At 35.5% G+C, this 22,037-nt stretch overlaps 2 protein-coding genes across 3 annotated transcripts; both read left to right on the forward strand.

The window, feature by feature from the left end:
- Nucleotides 1–8,426: 8,426 nt before the first annotated feature.
- LOC136805477 (profilin-like) lies at nucleotides 8,427–20,252 on the forward strand. 2 transcript variants are annotated; one of them, XM_067062052.1, is made up of 2 exons: nucleotides 8,427–8,569; nucleotides 12,386–13,093. In XM_067062052.1, exon 2 carries the CDS (start codon nucleotides 12,395–12,397, stop codon nucleotides 12,794–12,796), a length of 402 nt encoding a protein of 133 aa, XP_066918153.1. In that variant the 5' UTR covers nucleotides 8,427–8,569; nucleotides 12,386–12,394; the 3' UTR covers nucleotides 12,797–13,093. The 2 variants fall into 2 exon arrangements, with proteins under 2 accessions (XP_066918153.1, XP_066918154.1); XM_067062053.1 differs by lacking the exon at nucleotides 12,386–13,093 and adding an exon at nucleotides 19,314–20,252 and having other exon boundaries at nucleotides 8,431–8,569.
- Nucleotides 8,576–12,121, forward strand: LOC136805476 (profilin-like). Its single transcript, XM_067062051.1, has 2 exons — nucleotides 8,576–11,301; nucleotides 11,532–12,121. Exons 1-2 carry the CDS (start codon nucleotides 11,289–11,291, stop codon nucleotides 11,942–11,944), a joined length of 426 nt encoding a protein of 141 aa, XP_066918152.1. The 5' UTR covers nucleotides 8,576–11,288; the 3' UTR covers nucleotides 11,945–12,121.
- Nucleotides 20,253–22,037: the final 1,785 nt, after the last annotated feature.

Below are 22,037 nucleotides of genomic sequence, written 5' to 3' on the forward strand. Positions count from 1 at the left end.
TAGTAGATGCGGTCACTAGGTTACATCGTCCCGTTTTTTTTCTTGAACAATTTTTGCCAGCTCGATCCCCAGCACGGCCTCGTGAAGCAACATAGGCTCCCTTCGGGAGCAATTATAATTTTTTTCTGCTCAAAGTAATTCTTGAGAAAAAAAATATGTGTGGATTTGTGTATTGAAAGTTTTTCATTTGAGTTGGTTTCGTTTTGAGAGTTTGTTGTTGCTTGAAAAATTGTTTTCTCAACTGAGGAAAAGTAGGAAAAAGGTTCAACTGGAGAGTCTGTGAGACAGGGGTGTAAATTCTTTATTCTTATAAAAAAAAAGCGTGTACCTAATAGCAAACCGTTTCGGACAATCGGTTTAAAAGGACTTCATAATGATATTGATTTTGGAAAATGGAAACGACATTTTGTGGTTTAAGAGCTTCTCTTTGTCATGAAAGACAAATTGTGATTTCCTGTGTCAAGAAAACCAAATATAGAGATAAACGATGATTATAGAGGTCTATTAATTAAATGTCTCAACTGTCAGACATCACTGTTCTCTTTTATACTGATTGATTCATTTTCGAGGGGGATTAATGTTCCGAACAGTTAGCTTTGCGGTTCCTCGGAGCCTAAACGATGACATGTCATGATTGGCCGAAATAGCGACCCCTAAACTAACTTTTGCTATAGTTCTTGGACCCCTAAACGTTCGGTTATAGTTCATTAATCCCTACAGTTTTGGCCATAGTTCTTGGACCCCAAGACTTTTGGATATAGTTCTCTTGACCTATTTATACTTGTGGTATGAAATAGTGGTACAAAGTCTATCTATTTTAGTACTAAATCGTTCATATCATATGGGTATGAACTTCAATAAGTTTCAGTTTCTAAGAAAAAGCTGTTTGTCAACTATTGATATTACGTTAGGATGCGTGTATTGACATGCCTAAACATGCTGAAAATAGTATGAGAATAAATGAAATTCGAAGGCAGAATAACATGATCAAATCCCTTACAGTCACTTCTTTGATTTCATAATAATTTTACTATTTCTTAAAGTATAGGAAGCATAAGAATTCTTACTTAATACTGAATTTATTTGTTTCATTAGATCTAATTGGTACAACGCCTATGCTCCAACAAGTTTATCAATTAGAAAGTAGCTGTCGTTTCTCAGTTAATCAATAAGCTTCACATATTTAGATTTGCTGGTTATCAAACGTTTGAACACATAGAATCTTTCTAGTCTTCCTTCAGCCTAAATTTCACGGAAATGTAGATCACTTAGAGACTGTGAGTGTAGCTATAATAACAACCAATACTACTACCAGCCTATGATTTTCCATCGTATTTCCCATGATTTCGTTTTTGGGGAACAGTTATTTTCTAGATATTTTGCAAAATTAATTCATTTTTCCATTGTGATCAAACTAACTCAAAATGGGCTCTTTCAACACTTTCAAATTCAAAAATTATTTTTCTATGTATTCAGTTATAAAGTGGATCTTTTTATCTCCTATCTATCTATTACTCCACCCTTTTGAGTCCAAAAGGCCCCCCCCCCTGGTCCTGTCGGTCAAAACAAACTCCACTATTTACTTTACTTCAGCTGATTTGAATCCCTGGGCGACAAAGGTTCCAAAATAAATTCTACAACTTGCTAACTTTACAAGTCGATAAACGAAGTTCCACTGTGCAAAACTACTAATTCGTTGAAAAGAAGTTCCGCCCCTTTGCAGGATACCAACGCTATTCTACTATTCTGGAGTTTATAATTAGTAAATGCATACTGATTTTCTAAAGATATCTGATGTTTTGAATTTACATATTTATGTAGAGAAAATATAACCTTTGCTTTGCAGGGCAGATTAAAATTCGTTTTTAGACAGATTATATACTTTACAGACTTCTCTTAACTTTTAACATCGAAATTTTCCTTCTTAACTTTGTTTGACCTTTGCTTAACTCTTTTTGTTTCAGTCGTAAGAACATTTCGACCATAAGAATAGAACAAAAATTTTCATTAAAATGAAGCATACTCGAAATGTAGGTCACGTTAAGTACATTGTGCACCCTTTCTTTATCAGAACGAACCAGTATATTTCTAATGATTCTCGCTCGGGTAAATTAATGGCGTGTCCAAATTTTCGTTAATTCTTCGGACCGAGCAGCTCTGCTCTGAGTTTTTGCCCCCTGTCCAAATTGTTTTTAAAGAGCAAAATGTGTAGGTTATTTTATGCTTTACAGAAGTATACCCAAATTTTTACTACTTTGACACTTTTAGGGTCATTGCTTTTTTTAAATTGTTCTTATCCTTTGGCAATTTTTGAGCCTTATTCTTAGAAAATTGTGCTTAAAAAGGATTAAATGTATCACCATACCCATTTTTCTAAAATGCAACCAACACAATTTCTCAAAGCTAAATAAAGAATTTCCTGGTTCCTTTCAAGAAAGACGACCAGTAAAGCGTACCGTATATACATAAAATTTGATCAGAATTTTCTTAGTTTCTAAGTAACTTCAATTATGCCAGACAAAACTGGCATGGACATTGACTGGACGCCGCTTTTTTATTTCTACTGATGAACGCGATACAACGGGACTGGGTTCGAGTTTGGTGTCGTTCTACAAAGCATGGCTAAGCTAGTATTGGCCAATCACAGGTAATAATAAAAAAGATGGTTATTCCTGGCTGGTAAAAATCGTGGTCAGTGCAACATTCCATTGTCAAATCTCACAATTTCTTATAGAAAAAACATTTCATAAAAATTTGTCAATCGCTCCTTCTCTCCTAAAAAACAGACAAACAAGGAAGACAATCAAATAAGAAAGGGGAGCAAGCATGGAATGTGTGTTGATTAAAAACCGATTATCTTCGTTTGTTTATCTAAACAGCTATTTACTTTGGAGAAAGAGAGGGAGTGTGGCTTTCCTATAGGAGAAGTGGGTTTATGTTGTAATCGTTATAATTTTATGACATTATAAAGTTTATAAAAATTCACAATCTTATCAAAACAGATGAGAAGGACTGAAAGGCTTCTTTTTCATATTTAGTTGTGCACCCGAAAGTAGAGTAAGGCACTGCTCGTTTTCTTCAAAAATAACTCCGGCCAGCGCCAGCGCTATTTAAAGCCGTGAAAAAACTTAATTAAAAAAAGCTTTTTTGTACAAAACTCGGTACAAAAGCCCATGAAAAGAACAGACACTTACAGGGGTTTGTAAATTGGAGTAGGATTCAGTCAAACACCGCCTTCTCACAGACCCGGTATGGCTTTTGAATTCTTTTGCTTTCGACTCGGAAAATCCAGTGGGAATGGAAAAAGAGACTTTCACTCTATATGACGATTTTGAATATAACCAAACATTGACACTCCAATAATGTCACCAACATTTGTCAGAAATCCAGGCCGTAACTGGTGTGTGATCTTTCTTGGTGAGATCCAAATGAAAACTAGACTCACAGACATAAAAGCGTGCTGTTATTAAAACGGACTACACAACAGTACTATACTATTTGAATACACCCCCTTCTCACAGACTCACAGATTGGCCGAAATATCGTCCCCGTTGGAAAATTATCCTCCAATTTTTTTTCCCCCACTGAAAATAACCAAATAAGCAAACCCTCATTGCAAAATATTGTGCCATTACGTATTATTCGAACACGAACGAAGAACGCAAATTTCCAATTATGAGCCCCCCCCCAGCGGACCCTCAATTCACGCAAACCGCTGGGGGCCCCAATTATAGAGAGACGTGTTAATAAAGTTTGTCAACTGGGTCGACTAGAAAAAAATTGTTCGAGTTAAGGAGAAATTCGAGTTAATAAAAGTTTCGAGTTATGGAGACTCTACTGTATTTTATGGATAAACGATTATCTCTTTTATATTGTATCATACGTGACGTATAACACTAAAATATGATGATACTCCTTTAGAAGAATTCCTTGCGGTATCGGATTAACGGTACTTGTAATGTAGATTTCATCATTTCAACCTTCTTATGAAACGATTGGATATTTATTACACAAATTTCAAAAATATTGAATATGATAAGAAACTCGACCACGACGAGGCTATGAGTCATCGATAAAAGGGGCGTTGGCTATGACGGCTATGATAATGTGATGCTGAGCCTAAACTTTTTTTATAACGAAGTATAAAAGCTTGATAAAGCCTTCGCAGATGGTTATAACTTTTCAGGTTATTGAGTATTTATGAAGGCGCTTAAAATGGTTGTTAGTTTAGTCTACCGTATGCAATTTTCTCGGGGGGGGGGGGGGGGTTGCGGGCACTCGATCTGAAAACGACCATACGTTCGGCCCAAATTTTGGCTTCTAAAATCGGACCCTTACAGTGCAGTGAATTTCCATGAAATATCATACCCTTACAGTGCACTTTTTCAAAATTAAGTAAGGGCTAAAATTTTTTGCAATTTTCCAGGAAAATGTGGAATTTTTCCTCCAAAATTGAACAATTTTGTGCCAATTTTACCCAAAATTTGGCCTTTTATCACAATTTCCTACCCTTACAGTGCAGTTCAGTGCAGTTTTGTAATTTCCTACCCTTACAGTGCACTAGCTGAACTATGAAAAACCTACCCTTAAGGGCCGAACGTCTGTTAGGTCATTTACCTTGAGTACCCCCCCCCCCCCGGGCAATTTCTCTGAAAAGTGGCATTTTATAAAAGTCTGGAAAAGCCTTTTAAATTTTCTTATAATGATTCAATTTTTTTGGATGCACAAAGCCGTGTTCTTATAAAGTAATAGATATTGTTTCAGAAATCTGATACCCATTTCTTAGTACTCTTAGGTGCCAAATAAACGGGAGGGTTCGAATAAACGGGGGGGGGGTTGGAAATTTTTTGAGATTTCAATAAACGGGGGGTTGGAAATTGTACTTCTGAAAACCCCAAAATAAGGTAAATATAGACTAAAATCAGGCTATTAAGAGGAAAATAAGAGGCCTTCCCTTTGACAGCTGAAAATATTTTTAGAAATTAATAAACGGGGGGGGGGGGGGTCCTAAAAGGTGCGGGGGGGTTGGAAAATTTTCGAAAAATTAACAAGTGGAGGGGGGTGTTTATTTGGCACCTAAGAGTACACGGTTTATTTCGTATGCTACTTTTCATAAAAAACATTTTACTTAACGCTATTTTGTTATTTGACACAAACACACAAGCTTATGTGAAATTCGTGATATTTCATGTAAAAACATGATAAAATTAACAAGACGGACAGAGATAGAGAAGGAGAGAAAGTAAATGTCAGAAAACATATAATTGGTGGATCGACAGTTTGGATTCACCCAGACCCTCATGTTTTTTTTGTTTTTTTTATATGATTTGAGAAGCTACATTACACTTACGAACATATACTACTTACAAAAACAAACACAGAAAAAATAAATAGCTCATCCCCCCGCAAAGGCAATAAGTGATATCGCCAAGGGTACTAAGCTATTGAATAAAATAAAAAACTTAAAGGGAAAACCATCACTAAAAAGATAAACACAAATATTAAAAAATATTATAGAGCTGTGTAGGAAGATCATTAAACTAAAATAAGGCACCACTAAACCTTTCAGAGTCGAGAATAAATTCAATGACAAGATTAATTATTTTGTTATTTATGTTGAAAGGTAATTCTGGATCACCGTACAACAAAAGGTTGAAGAGCTTAGGAGGGTTTAGTGGATAAATATTTATGTCTTGGTTCATAAGTTTGTTGAACAAAAGATGTCTTGCCAGAGAGTAAATAGAGCAGAGAGTTTTCGATGGAATTTGTTCTACACGCACAAAATGGATCTAAGGTGTCACGAAAACCGTGTCTAAATTTATGTTCATTGAGGTGACTAAATCCTACTCGAAGACGATTGAGAAGGATCACTACCTGGTTGTCACGAGCTCCAAAAACAGGAGAAGGTTTGGGGCCTTAGAAACTCGAGGATTGCTTTTTTGAAGGTAGATACTGAAGGCATATCTCTTATACGACCAGCCAGAATATTCCACTGTGTTATGCAGTATGGATAAAAAGAATTCCGGAAACGTTCAGTTCGAATATTAAGTTGATAAATAGGATTTCTTGTTCTTAGATTACCCGGCGCCGTAAGTCTTGCTGGTAAGTAGTTACGTAAATAAGAGGGGGCTAAATCGTTTAAAATTTTGTAGAAGAAGATCATTCTCCTATTAAATCGACGATCAGCAAGACTCTCGAGACCAAGTTCAGAATAAAGTTTTTCTTGAGACGTTCCACGAAAGCAGCCTGTTATAGCAAGACAGGCATTAATTGGATGGATTCAAGCTAACGAACAAAAGTCGAATTTCCAGGATGGTCGTATATAACCCTCATGTCCATAATATTCACTGCTAAAACCTCGGTAACCAACAAAATTATGGCATGTTATACATTTCCTGTTAGACGAATTATTCCTGAATCTGAAAATTTAAACTTTGCAAAGAAAAAATTTGATGAAGAAGAAAAACTAAGACTAGGGAGTAGGATTTCAACTTTGAAGACACCTTATTTTCGGTGAATAAGAGAAGAAACATTTTGAAAAAACTTTTGCTTTAGGTGGTGTATCTTTAACCAAAGCAAACTAACAATATGTGGGTTTTCTGAAAATTTTCGCTTAAACTTTTCTGTCTCAAAGTCTATTGAAAATAGCGGTTTTTCAACAACTTTTCATCCCAATTTCATAAATTCTGATACATCAATTTAAAAAATTTTTTCCGAAAAATTTAAAATAGTTCGATTCTTTGCGGGTAATTTAAAATTATTTCGAAAACTTAGCATTTTTGTCTAAAATAGGGTAATATAAAATTTTAGTTAACGTGTTTGTAAGGTTCATAACCGTTGCTTTTGTAATTATATTCTTGGCAGAATCAATATTACCAAAAAAGTTGTAACGCAGTTTTTTGTTAACGATGTTAAGGCAAGGATAACTCAAAACAAAAGTTTTATCTTCGAATCCTTTAACAAATTTTTATGACTATGGTCAGAGCCCTTAATAACATTAAATTACATTGCATTAGTTTCCAACCTCATTCCTCCCTGCCCTGCGTATTATCAGCTTTTTATGCTTACTGATGATATAGCAGCGCTAGATAATACCCTGGCATTGTCTGTATTTCGAACGCGAAATACATATTATGAAATCCGAATACAAAAATTTTTGTATGACGTATTGTTTTGAGAAGTCCCCCCCTCTTAGAAAAGGGGGAACTTGCATCAGCCGTCACCACCAGGGTATTCTCGGGGCCACCATCAATCAGTAACGCAACCTTGTTCCCGCGTTTTATCAGCTTTTTTATGCTTACTGATAGCGCTAGACAATACCCTGGCGTTGGCTGATTTTCGAACGCGTAAAGGCCGGTCTCCACTTTCGCGCGAAATGGGCACAAGTTTTTTCTTAACCTTTTTTGTCTGAAGAAAAGATTACGTCATAAAAAAGTTTCACGCGATCCTTACAAAAACGTCAAAAAATTTTCGCTCGTGATTGCGCGAAGTATTGTTTTGAGAAGTTCCCCCTCTGAGAGGGTATTCTCTGGCGTCAATCAGAGTAACGTAAATAAAGCCTCAACCTCGTCCCACCCCGTGTATTCCAGGTTGATAAAGCCTGGGATACACGGGGGAGGTTGTCTGTAACGTAAATAAAGATTGATTAGTCTCCTGACACCTTATCTGATATTCCGATGGTGTATTGGCGGCCGCCCACGCTAAAGCTCTGAAGGATGAGCGGGCCAATATCACCATCGGAGACCTATAGTAGTCATCGTTTGACGTACCACATATCACAGTCGTGTCTAGCTGTCCTTACACTTTTTGCTTGACTATCGGTTGCATCCGACTGAATTTAGCATGAAAATCTCTGCTGCCTGAGAAACCTTACAAAAAATGAAAAATGGTAACTCAACAAAGGTGTTCCAGAAATTTTCCCGACCTTCAGAGCTTTAGCGTGTTGTCAGAAGAAAATTTCTACATCAAGAACCAGATAACCTGACACCCGAACAGAAGAAGTCCGCAAATCCTGTTAATTTTGCGGGAGCAGCAGAGTAGAAAGCTTATAAACAAATTAAAATCTTCCAAAAAAACGGAAAATGATATCCGCCGCGCGCCTGCCGCCCCCCAGCCCCGATAGAAAAGAAGACGCCCCCGCCATTACCGGCTCTTTCCTTGCCCCCGAGGTAAAATTCGCGTCCGGTTCCTTCATTACCTATATCTTAACCAGATCGAAAACGTTCGCTGTACCTTACAGCGATAATAAGCCCCTATTTTAGGAAAGCAAAATTTGATAAAAATCATCTTGTTGACACTCATAATACGTATAGCGCATGCGTTGTCGATTACGTAATGTTTTCCTACTAAAGAATAGGCATTGTATTTTAATAAGATTTGACCATATTTGGAAAGTGGTCCGTCTTTCTAAAAGGATGGTCGGCGCATTTGTTTAACCTGTTCCTCGTATTCGTGGTTTTCTATCACACGCCTAGTTCAGGATCAACACAGCAGTCAATCCACTGGAAGGGAAGGTACACTAACCTACACCCACATCTTAAACTTCATACCTCTAACAAGTTAAAATACCGTAAGTTGTTTGCGTTCAGGACATGTTTTAAATTTATTTTTGAAATACTCTTCTTACATGGACAAATGTTAATTTTATCGTTGTGGTTCAAAATGCAGTGTTTGGTACTATCAAAACCCATCACATCATAATACAATCTTCTAACGTTCTTTGGTCAATCCTAATGCCCTCACTAACCTACTCTAGACATTTAGAAAAATCAAATAATACGACTGAAATGAGCTTACAATTATTTGGCTGGTTGTGTTGAGATAGATAAATGCAGTGAGATGAACATAGTCTTAACCCAGTTTTGATAATGCTGCTGACTTTCCTTCAGTTTTTTCTTGGACCTTGTCTGATTCTTTTCTTCAAGTTGGCTCACTTAGAATGTATTTTTTGAAGATTTTATTTTCAAAACAAAGGGGCTCATTGAGAAATTGTGAATTACTCTACAGTAATCGTAGAAATTTAGCGAGACTAATTTTAGCGTTTTAGCGAGTTTTCCCTATTTTCGCTAAAATAAATCTTGCTAAAACACGCCAAATCGACAGATCGATAAAATGCTCAAATTTATCCGCGCGAAATTTCTGGTTATATTGCCTTGATACATTTTATCAATAGGAAGGGCTTTAGTGCAAAGAAATGCTAGAAAACGAATTCAGTCAATAATGCAATACAATTATTCGCTAAAATTTATCCACGCAAAATTTTTGACATCGTGATTCATTAGCTAAAATTAATCCAAAACAAATCTAGATTTTCTTGACTCGCCAATGAACGCCAAAAATAGTCTCACTAAAATTTTGATGATTAAAGATCATACAGCAAGAGACGCTCCTAAAATTAATTTATACTTCTCTGATTTTTAAAGATATCAGATATTTTCAGATATTTAATGCAGATTCCTTCAATTGTTCTGAGCGATTAACTCTAAATCTTGACTTTAGCAAGAAAACAATAAAACTTTGTAGGGACTGTATAGCGGAGGTAACTTATCAAGGCCTTTTTTTAAATAGATTGTCACACTTGCTTTCCCTCGCTATTCAATGAGTTGTGTAATAAGGTATATACTGTAGGAAGTATTTCCACAAAACTTAAACACAACTTATTTTTTTGGCAAATTCTTTCATGAAGATCTTTCAAATGCTTTGGACACCACTTTTTTTCTGGCCTGCATCTTTTGTAAATAATATCAGAAACATGCAATTCAAGGACATTCAATCATAGTCCTTATTAGAACCCTGGTCTGGAAGCTTAGCGTTTAACTTTTTGTCAGCCTTTTCCTTTGTTCTTATCAAAGGATGAAAATCAATTTGCTCAGTCAGTCGAGGATTATGCCCTAAATAAGAGAATACCCAAGTTAGGAAATTTTCCGTCTCTGTACGTTTCACAAATTTACTTCAGAGCAGACTATTTGCGCATGATATGAAAATAAGATCACGTGAAAGATCACATTTCCGTGATTCCGATGACCCAAAAACCAAAATAAAATACCTTTTCATTCTTTTTCAAACTTCGAAAAACCATAAATAGCCTCCGTAATTTTTAAAATAATGAAGAAACCCTTGACCTTCAAAACGCGCTTTTTCTCGAACCCCTTTATTTAGGAGAGACAAGAGCGACTCACTTTCTGTTTGACCCGCGCTTAAACGCGTTTCTTAAATATGGCCCTATCTATATTATTACTTTTCCTGAAATTCTCATGATGTAGATTGGCCTTTAGATTGATAGACCCTAACCATCCTAGGTCCATGAAACAAAAGCAGAACTCAACCAAATTTTGCTAGAAGGGAGAAAAAAACGTGCTAAGTCGATCTATGAAGTTTAAAAAAACTTGCGCAAAATGATGAGAAGGCCAAAAATTAACGAAGAAAGAAAAGTCTCCTAGTTAAGAGAAAGAAATCTCCTAGTTAAGAGACCTTCTCTTAAATAGAGTATATCTCTTATTTAGGGCATAATCCTTGACTGTCTATTTTTGATCACATTTATAAGTACTCCTCTTGAGATTGGTTTAAGATTTAATCACATGATTAAAAAGTGAGCAAAAGAAACTAATTTTTCAATGCAAGTTCAAGTAAGAAACATTGAAAGAAACAAAAGGCTTCCAGACCAGATTTTTTATACGCACTATGATCTAATTCACACTCGATGGCTCATTTTAACTGGGTTCAATAGTTTAGACAAAAATTCTTTGTGTATTGACTTTACTAAATTAAAGTACTAACCTCTTAATTGTAATAAGAACTGCGACTTACAAACACTTTCAAATACCAATTACTTTTAATAAACCCTTGGGGCATCTAAAAGAAAGAAGTTTTATTAAATAATCTTTGCGAAAGGTTGCTTTAATAAAGTCGATGAGAATCTTGTTTTGTGCTTTGTTTTCTTTCAATTCGTTCAAAGTTTCATTTTAATGTAAAAATCGGTTAAAATTCAGTTTGTAAACTGGAAGAAAAAAATGAACAAAATAAATGTTTCAAATAGTCTCCCCTCCTAGAGGAAAGGTAGATATTTAAAGGAGGGGCGTAATTTGAAGTAACACGGTAATTCCGAATTAATTAAACCAAGATTATTAATAATGCCTCGCACTAATTTGTCTCAACCAGTACAAGCAGAAATTTAACACTTGCACTTTTTGTCCATATCTAACCTGCGCACTTCACAAGGAAAGAGTCATTTGTCATGCCACCATATCATAAACAACCATCTGGAAACGGTGTCAAATCATTAATGATCCATGCTTAGCAAAGGTAAATTCAATTTCAAATTTCATATTGATGTTCTGAAATCAACTGTGTTATCACTCCATTGTTTAACCTGTATTCATGTTTATAGGCTTCAACATTTTTCAAATGGACCTCAAGCTAGAGATGGTCTATTAGAGATAAAAAGAATGCCAAGTTGAAAGGGTTGAATATTCATATTTTACAATGGACAGGGTTGTTCAGCTCTGCATCACTTGTCATTTTACTTCTTTCAGGGCTACCAAAGATGAGTTGGGACGCATATGTCGCTAGTGTTGTTGGCTATTGTGGTGGGGCAGCTGACAAAGCATGTATTATTGGGTTAGATGGTTCTAAGTGGACATCAGATGCTCCAGAAGGTGCCTTACCAATTAGTGCTGATGAGGCTGGTGTCATTGCTAGGGCTATTAATAACGAAGACAACAGTTCTTTTCAAGCCAGCGGTATTGTCATTGGTAGTGTAAAATATCAATTCCTGCGAGGGGATGAAGGTGTTTATTTGGGAAAAAAGAAAGACAATGGTGCAGTCACATTACAAAAAACCAATCAAGCTATAATCATTGGACACACGAAAGAGGGTGCCTCACAAGGAAGTACAAACCAAGGTGTTGGGAAAATGGCAGACTATTTTATCAGTATTGGTTACTGAATTTGTAAAACATTATTTTAACTTTATATTTTATAAAAAGAGTATCTTGTAAACATTTATTTTTTGAGCAGAAAGAATTTATAAATGAATATTGCTTTAAACATACTTGGTGTAATATACCATATAATTATACCATTGTTAAAGTAAACAAAATTAATCTCTAAAGATTACAAGTTATATATATGTTACTTTATTACAAAGTAAGTGAAATGTTAGACCTAATTTAGTTTTCAACTTTTATTCAGCCAAATAGCCAAAGTCATTGTTATTGTATAGCTAAGTGGTTACACACCATATTGGGTTTGGATAATCTGCTGTAATGTATAACCTTAACTGACATCAATAATCCAAAATATGGGTGCAAATCTATAAACTGTCTTAGCCTAAATGCATCACAATTGAATTAATCATGTAATTTTTTTTTAAATTTTTATTCTTCAGAAAAACAACATGAGCTGGGACGGATACATTGACAACTTACTCGGACATTGCGTAGGACAGTGTGACACAGCTTGTATTATTGGAAAGGATGGTTCTAAATGGACAACTGATGCTCATGCTAGCGCTTTAAAAATCACTGCACAGGAAGCAGCTACCGTTGGGCGAGCCTTTACATCAGGTGATATGACACCTTTCCAAGCCAGTGGTATTGTGATTGCAGGTGTTAAATATCAATTTTTGAGAGGGGATGATATCTTGGCTTTAGGCAAAAAGAAAGATAATGGAGCTGTTACATTGCAATGTTCAAAGACAGCTGTAGTTATTGGACACACAAAAGAAGGAGGTACACAGGGAAACACTAATAAAGGTGTTGCAGTCATTGCTGAATATTTAGAGAGTCTTGGCATGTAGAATAGACGTTAAATATTTTTTTGTTGGGCTCCTAATTCAGTAGCATATGCTTTTACATTCAATTGTTTGGTCTGTTGACTGGAATGACATTTCCAAATGACTAAAATCTGTAATTAGCTATTTATACTGGTGGAATTCTGATGCTGCTTCTTTTCATACACATGTTGCTTGATCTTTGTATAATTAATTTTTACATTGTCTTTTCACATTTTTGTGATATAGAATATTATTATAGAATTTTAAATACTTGGAATAAATCTATTATTTGATAACAAAAATAAAATAAATTATGAACAACTATGAACAGTCTGAAGTCATCAAAATATCTGGGATCTTTTTGTTGTTTGATGGAAATTCTGTACCACAGGCTTAAAACCTTATACCTTGACTGATTTCCCCTTGTCCTTTTTGGTCAAATTTTGTAAGTTAAACCTCTTATCACCTTTAGATGCAAACAAAGTGTTTCTGAAAAATTGATTACATCAAAATTGAGTGTTATTAAAACGCTTACTAAAGTCTGTCTCAAAATAATCCATTGAAAGTCCAATATAATTAGTTTAAAATTGCCCTTTTTTCATGTTGATATGACAACAAGGCCAATCTCAAAGGCAGAACAGAACTGCAAGAATTACAATTTTCCGGGACACTAATTTTAGTCATGTGGACAACAACATAAAACAGCAGTTTATACCCAAGTTATATATAATTTAAAGTTTATCACTGACTAACTTGAAAAATCATTGTAGAACAACAAAAAATGTGCCAAATAAACGGGAAGGTTCAAATAAATGGGGGGGGGGACCTAATTGCTGGAGGGGTTGGCAATTGTACTTCTGAAAACCTAAAAATAAGGTAAATATAGGCCAAAATCAGGCTTTTTGGAGCAAAATAAGGGGATTTCTTTTTGCCAGCTGAGAATATTCTTATAAATAATAAACGTTGGGGGGGGTTCCTAATAAAGTCCGGGACGGTTTTAGAGTTTATTTGGCACCTATTTTCTGACAAAATAAATTTTATTTAAATTTTGTTCTCACTTATGAAACTCTCAAATCGAGTTTCTGATATATAAATGAAGAAGATAGCACAACTCTATACGAATTTGATTATAATACCTTTTCATCTCCCATTTTTTTAAGCTGAAAATGTAGGAAATCAGTGGAAATCTCCAGACCTTCCCTATAGGATGCTTATACCTCAGGAAAAAATCCCACCGCCACTGGTGGAACATCCCTTTTTTGGAACATTTCTATTTTCCCCAGGCAAAATCCTAAGGGCGAAATCTTTTGAAAATTTCAAACTTACAGTATTTCCAGACAATATCATGTACCTTAAAGGAAGAAATTTTGGCGGATGGCGAAAAAGTTTTTTAGAGGGAATTTAATTTGGCGGATGGACGAAAAACCTAAATTTGACGGGAATTTAATTTGGCGTTTGCTGAAAAATCTATCCTTGAAATGGCGTAAAAACAGCAAAAAAAAGGCAAAAACACCTTAAAAGAGATCATATTTTCAAAAAGTTTAATTTGGCAGGAATTTAATTTGGCCGACGGCGAAAAAAATAAATTTTAGTGGGAATTTAATTTGGCGGATTATGGCCAAATCTGCCAAATCCGCCAAATTTTCTTTCCGCCAAAATTTCTTCCTTTAAGGTATACCATTCGAAAGCTCTTGAAAAACTATATAGACGACTTTCAAACGGTTATAGCTGATTTCCTTACCTAACTCCAGATATTTCATGCGTAAGTTCCACTTTTCGCCACACTTTGGTCTAAAATTGACCATAAATAGCATCTTCTGCGTGAATTGTCTTGAGTCTGAAACCCCCAAAATAAGGTAATTATAGACTAAAATCTGGCTATTAAGAGCAAAATAGGGGGCTTCTCTTTGACAGCTGAAAATATTCTTAAAAATGAATAAAAAGGGGATATGGTGATTTTTGGTCTTAAGGTGAAAAATGGTGGTGGCCAAAATGTGACAGAGCCCGATTTTCAGGGGGGAAATTTTGGATAAATTTCAGCTAAAAAGTGTTTTTTGGTCTTTGTTAAAACTGTATCATTAATTTTTCCTGATTTTCGCATGAAAGTAGATTAGCATCATATAGGTAAAAGATGACTCAAGCAGATTTTTCGCAGTCTCTTTTTATCTGCGCTGTAGGTTATATTGAGAGAGACTTCAGCATAAATCTACAAATCTATATATTAATAGCGGTAGTCTGTATGTATGTGTGTCACTTTTGTTTTTGCAAGCAATGTTTCTGTTCTCAATAAGTTTGTTTTGATTGATAGATAGGATAGAGCCTGGTTTAGACTTTATTCAGCCTTTGTTTTGAAATTTAAGGTCCTTTTACATCTATCAATTTCAATTTCTGTCTGGGCTTACCCGTCAATTTGATTTTCTCTTTTCTTTTGTTTTAAATATTCTCAACTTCAGCTAGAATCTGACAAGGTCTGTCTGTTTGTCCGAAAACTTTGGGGCAGCCTGGAGACTTCAAAAATTGTTCGATTTGGCTGAAATTTTGCACACTTGTTCCTTGGGAGAATATCTGGGGGAGTTTTTTCTTTTTTCAAAACTTTTGATTTTTGGGGCCTGGGGACGAGTATTTCGTCAAAACGAGGCTAAAACCTTGGGGCAGCCTGGAGACTTCAAAAATTGTCAGATTTGGCTTAAATTTGGCACACTTATTCCTTTGATGAATATTTAGGGGTCTACAATTGGGCCTATAAATAATTTGAAGCTGGGTAGCTACTGAAGTTGAACCCAATGCTTTAAGCACGTTCGACTATTTTCGAATATGATTAACGATCGTATTCATTAATGACATTCAAATATTCTTTTCAAAACAAAACAAATTCCTTTATTAATAGATTATGCACTATTCTTTGTGGCCTCACAGCCTTTTCCTGAAGAATTGTCATTTCTACGTTTCACAGCGTATTTTAAATGCAAGCCAAGCAAGAAAAACATCTTTTCGGACGACTCTGGTACGATATAATTTTAATGACGATGCTCTTTGTGATAATTTCTTACTTAAGCAAAAAATTATGTCAGGGGACACACTGCAAAATCTGGTTAATAGATAAGACACCCAGGAAGGGCTGGGGAGGGCTAGAGTCAAACTTTGAAGAGATTTTTTTTCATTTGATCGTGCTTTTAAGACAGCTTCAACATCCAAAGGACTTTTTGTGCGTTCAGCTACAAGTCGAACATTCGAATGTTTTTTCTTTTTAATTGCTTTTTAATGACTTAAGTCATTCAATTGTTCACGAAATTCACAATTGAACTCTTTTATTGTCTCTCTTTAATAGGAACATAATAAAAGTGACAAAAATCAAGTTTCGAAAAAAAGTTTGAGAAAAAAATTCTACTGTGGTATAATACCGTGGTATATCAGGAATTATTCAATGGCTGTTTTTGCCTACGGGTATATAATAATACCATTTAATTTTGATTAAATTGATTTTCATAGCCCCTCCCCTACCATCACACCTACTTTGAGTTGTTGTTTTGTTTTTATATTAAATGGTAATAGTCTGTTTTTACTTTTATTTTTTTGTTTTTATGTTATAAAAATGCAAGTTTTGTTGTGAAATTGGCCTGTGACTGAATGCTTTGTACTCTTTGTACTCTTTGATACTGCATAGATTGTCTGTGTAAAAAAGGGATAACATCTATCACAGATGACATAAAATGGGCTCGTACCATGATGTATCATGTTCTGATGTAAATGTTCTCATGCCCCTCTTCCTTTGTCTTTCACATGTCTAGAGTAGGTTATTAAGTAGTATTTTACATTCACTTCTTTAAGGTACCTGCACATAGCGTCAGCCTGGGTTTAGGTCCCAGGCAAAAATTAGGTCCCCCCTGAGATTTAAGTCCCCCCAAAGACTTATGAAATTCTTGTTAGCCACCAGGACTTTTGACCCCTAGCACTTTCAAAAAATTGATGCAGTAAAAAAAATTTTTCCCAATGTAAATTGCGTTGAGATCTAAGTTTAGGATAAAATATTTTGCACACTTTCTATAAAAATATTGCGCCACAGGCGAAAAATTTTCAGATTCATGAGCTTCAATTTGAGTAATTGAAGCCAACTATTAAGCTGAATTATTTTAGCCCCCACGTTAAGTGATGAGATTTTGGCTCCCCCCAACCCAAGTACATAGGTCCCCCCAAAAAAGTGGTATACTTCCAGCCCCCTCCTTTTTTGAGAAAAATTTAGGGTGTAACCCCCCTCCCCCCAACCAGCAGGGGGGCTGACGCTATGCCTGCACTGTACCACACTTTGTTCATGCATTTTATTTGAGCTTGTCATAGCATTATTTTGTCCATACAGTCTGAACTAGCTCAAGGCCCTAACCTTAAAAAAACTTATGCGGCTGAAATTTGGCATGTATATAACTACCTTTTGAGTCCAAGTACCGTCAAAAAAACTTGCAGTTGATTCTAATAGTTTTGATCCCTTCATGGAGTTCTCATTTTATGATGGGTTCAATTTTCAGTACAAATCTTTGTAAACAAAATTTCAAATAGTTTTGAAAAAATTAATTTTTATTGTTTTATCTGAAAGTAGTTAACAAAAACGGCGTTGTTATTGAAATTTGTCTTTTATGCCCCCTGTAATGAGCCGAAAGACTGTCATACTATGAAAGCTTTTTAAAAATCTTTTTTGTGGAGGTTTCATTAGAGGTGGTTCTTGGACCAACAATCAACCCCCATGCTAAATCTCAGTCACATACTTTTTTTCAAGTAGTAGGGGCCACTATGTTGCGAAAAAGCTTCCCGTGTGCAGCAGCTTGTGCAAAGGGATTTTATGATTGAATATTGTTCTTTGAATGTAGAAGATCAAAATTTGAGAGGTGGGGCCAAGTGTGACCCCCCGTTGCCATGGAAACTGACGTCATTTGTTACTATGGCAACCAAAATAAAAAGTCGTCAAAATTGGAAAATTTTTGTTCCATTCGAAAGAGCATGAAAAACTGATAAAGAAAAATGTCACAACCTATATCTGAAAATGAATATATCAGGAGATATTAAGGAAATAAGGCAAAATGACGTCATAAAACGATGACGTCATCGAAAAATAAAAATTTGCCAAAATTCAACATTTTTTAATTTTCTGGAAAGAATACCTTCCAGTGAACATAAAATATTACTACTTATATTATTACTATAAACCCCACAAGCTACTGCACACAAGAAGACATAGTGGCCTCTACTAAAGGTAAAAACCCAATTCTATTGACTAATGCAGGGTTCGAATTCGGTTCGCGGTTCGCGATGCGTTTTTGGAAATGTGCGAAGCAAAAATAAACCTTTTTCCGTTAGCCGTTTCGTATAAAAAGTAATCAAAATTTCGAGTAAACAAACCATCTCATTGGCTAAAAGCAAGAACATAAACAAAAAAAAGTGCTTTCTGTGCTCTTGCTCTGGACATTTTTTGTTTATGTTTTTGCTTTTGGCCAATGAGATGGTTTGTTTACTCGAAATTTTGTTGACTTTTTATACAAAGCAGCTAAAACAGTAAAAAGGTGTATTAAAAAACTCAGAAATTGAAATTGCGATACAACATATCTAAAATTTTACATCTCACTGAGTCAGTCTTATTAAAAAAACATTTCTAAGTAGCTTCTTGTTCAACCTCCAAGCGAATAGTACACTGTACATTGGAAAATGCATCGTATATTTATTTTAAAAACGCATCGTGAAAACTAAAAAATTGCGCGCCTGTAGTTTAGCTCGTTTTGCTCGCTTAAAAGTGCCTACTAATAAATTCACGGTAACTTTGTACAATATTATTTTCCAGATTAGTCCTTTCCTTTCCGTGGGGACTTAATTTCCTGGGTGAAACTCAAATCCGCAAAATTTTATCCCATTATACCAAAAACCAAAAAAATCTCAAAGATGTTCATTGGGTCAAAAAATTCAGCTTAACATTGACATAGTACGTGCGCACTAAGGGAGGTCCTTCTCAAAAGCGTATGCTTGGGAGGGGAGGGGTCAAAGGAAAATGTACGTACGCAGAGAAAAAAATTTCAGAGCCCTTTTTCGCTTGTTTTTTTGTCGACTTTTACGCGTGTTATATGCATCAAGGAAAAGAAAAAGTTTCTTGATAAACATTGAGTTTCATGTATGAAATAAAGGTCCGAACCATTTGATTTGAATTCGAAATTTTCTTCAACCGAGGTGGGGGAGGGGGTTAATGAAAAAGTACGTACTTACCAGAGGGGGTATAGCCATTTGCGTCGCTTGTGTACAGGGGTGGGGAGGGGGTACTCGATTTTCGACAATTTAGTGCGGATTGATTGACTTCAAGAAAACTAAATTCAAAGAGAAACTTATGGCGCCCCCAGTGCCTTTTTATATAACTTTTTCCATCAATGACCCTACTTGGGTCTCATCTTTCTAGAAGAAATAATTTTCTGGCATAATATGTAAGGTGATAATGATTTAATCTTGAATTGTGCTTACCATGATTGCTTTTTTAACAGCATTATAATCAAAACTCATTTTCTCTTTTCAGTTTATCAACATGAGCTGGGACAGTTACATTGACAACTTACTTGGGCATTGCGTAGGACAGTGTGACACAGCTTGTATTATTGGAAAGGATGGTTCTAAATGGACAACTGATGGTCATGCTAGCGCTTTAAAAATCACTGCACAGGAAGCAGCTACCGTTGGGAAAGCCTTTACATCAAGTGATATGACACCTTTCCAAGCCAGTGGTATTGTGATTGCAGGTGTTAAATATCAATTTTTGAGAGGGGATGATATCTTGGCTTTAGGCAAAAAGAAAGATCATGGAGCCGTTACATTGCAATGTTCAAAGACAGCCGTAGTTATTGGACACACGAAAGAAGGAGGTACACAGGGAAACACTAATAAAGGAGTTGCAGTCATTGCTGAATATTTAGAGAGCCTGGGCATGTAGAATTTGACTCTGCGCTCGAGTGTGTTTTACTGCCACTAAGAGACTGGATCTAATACCATCATCGATACACATAAACTTTGACTAGTGAACAAATTTCGAAATCTCGCTTATGTGTAGTGATTGTCATCTTGTTGTGGTAGTTGAATTCGTCAGATACATTAGGGAAAAAAAGTTTACTAGAAAAAGGGTCTGTTACAAAACGAGTAACTACTGTCTTCGTGTTTTTTGAATGATTTTTTAATGGAAGCAACCCTTTTATAAACTTGTTTATTAGCTTGTCCGTAAAGTGACTTGTCTTTCTATTCTTTGTTTTCTCAATCTTTTGTCTTTTCAGTTCTTTTAAAATTACTACCGTTGTCTTCCAATTTTTACATTTGAACTATTTTCTTATCACGTGGGTTTAGTTGTGATAGGTTATTACTACTTAAATTTTATGAGAAAAAGTACGTGGATTAAAACTGATTTATTTGATTTGATAAAAACTAAATATTGCGTAATTTTAATAAATTAAACTGAAACCAGCTAAAATATTTTCTCTCTTTTTATCCAAAGACTTTAGGCGTACATACTTTCGCGATTTGTAATTGGGGGGGGGGTACAGTTCTGGTTTCGTGGAGCGTAGTGAGATTTTCTTTCTCTGTCAAGAACCACTGGAACCTTGGAACCTCTGAATACACTCTCTTTTTATAAGCATACGGGAAAATCGGTCCGAGGCTCAGTTTGCTTGGCAAAATCTCATTTCGGTCTTAATTTACTCTTAGGTTCCAAATAAACGGGGGGACCTAATTGCCGGGGGGGGTTGGAAATCGTACTTCTGAAAACCCAAAAATTAAATAAATATAGGCTAAAACCAAGCTATTTAGAGCAAAGTAAGGTGCCTTCCTTCCCTTTGACAGCTGAAATTATTCTTCAAAAATTAATAAACGGGGGGGGGGCCTAATAAGGTGGAAGGTTAGAAAATTCTGAAAATTAACAAGCAGGGGGGGCGTTTATTTGGAACCTAAGAGTATGCTCATTTATATGCCTTGACTTTTTGTTGATTTTCTTTGGGCTCAATAAGAGCAAAGTGAAAATTTCTGTCTTAGAAAGTTAAAACAGCTTTGAGGGCTTTTTCATAATCATCGTGTATAAAATGTGTTTTTCTGACTGATGTAACCAACAAAACTATGGCATGTTATACATTTTCTGTTATAGACCAGCGGCCGAGTCAGTGGATTGTGTCACTTCGTAGGGCACCGTTTAGATCAGGGCAAATTTTTGATATTATTCTCTTGATAGGGTGTAGAATTGACAAATAAAATTTGCCCTTCGAATCTCCTGCAGTTTTCGAAAATTATCGATATTTTTTGCTGAGTCAGCAGTTTTTCAGCATATTTATCCACCTTAAAAATGAATTATCTCGAGATCTATACATTGAAAGTTGACAAACTATACCATTTTTGGATACCCTTGATAAGTTCTATCGATTAACTAAAAATCGATTCACTCGAAAACTGCAAGAGATTCGAAGGGCAAATTTTTTTGTCAGTTCTACACCCTTATTAGGAGACAACTATTTTAACTTTGAGGACCTTATTTTCGGCGAAGAAAAAAACTTTAGCACCAGATGGTGTATATTTAACAAACTAAAAATAGATTTTTGTAAAAGATTATTTGTCTCAAAATCTTGAAAATAGTGGCATTTGACCAATTTTTCATCCCTATTTTTCGTACAAAAGGAGTCATTAACCTTTGATACACCAATTTAGGAATTTTAGACAGTTCAATCTTTTGCAGATAATTCGAAAAAAAAAAATTGAAACAAAAAGGTTAATTTGCCTCTGTTTTTTACTTTTTCATGTAATAGAAAGCTCTATCTTCACTATCAAGTGGAGGACTATCCTATTTTGCTTCAGAATTGCTCCGCGCCGTGTTGAATGGCCCCTACGGCTTTAGCGGAGTGAGCGCAAGCAAGCGGACTGCATTCTCAAAACGCTCTAGGGAGACCAGGCTGTAAACCAGAGCATAACATATCTAAAACTAGATTGCAAATTAGTTTACAGCCTGAATCCAGTAATAAAAAAGGCTCCCCAGCAGCACCCCTAATCACGCCTTCACGCAAAAAAATTTTCTCCATCACGCATCACGAAAATCGCTAAAATTTGTCATCACGCGAAAAAAAGCCCAAATCACACATCACGCGAAAATATTGATCACGCCATCACGCCAAAAAAAGTCTCTAATCACGCCATCACGCAAGAAAAAAGTCCCAATCATGCACACGCAAACCGCTGGGGGGCCTCATAATAGGAGATAAATTTAAACATTTTGACA

This window comes from Clytia hemisphaerica, unplaced genomic scaffold (genome assembly GCF_902728285.1).
Source record: "Clytia hemisphaerica strain Z4C2 unplaced genomic scaffold, Clytia hemisphaerica genome assembly, whole genome shotgun sequence".
In the NCBI taxonomy this organism is placed as follows: Eukaryota; Metazoa; Cnidaria; class Hydrozoa; order Leptothecata; family Clytiidae; genus Clytia; species Clytia hemisphaerica.

Excerpts from the sequence above, each read along its gene's own strand:
- LOC136805477 (XM_067062052.1), top strand. The coding sequence starts at position 12,395 with ATGAGCTGGGACGGATACATTGACAACTTACTCGGACATTGCGTAGGA.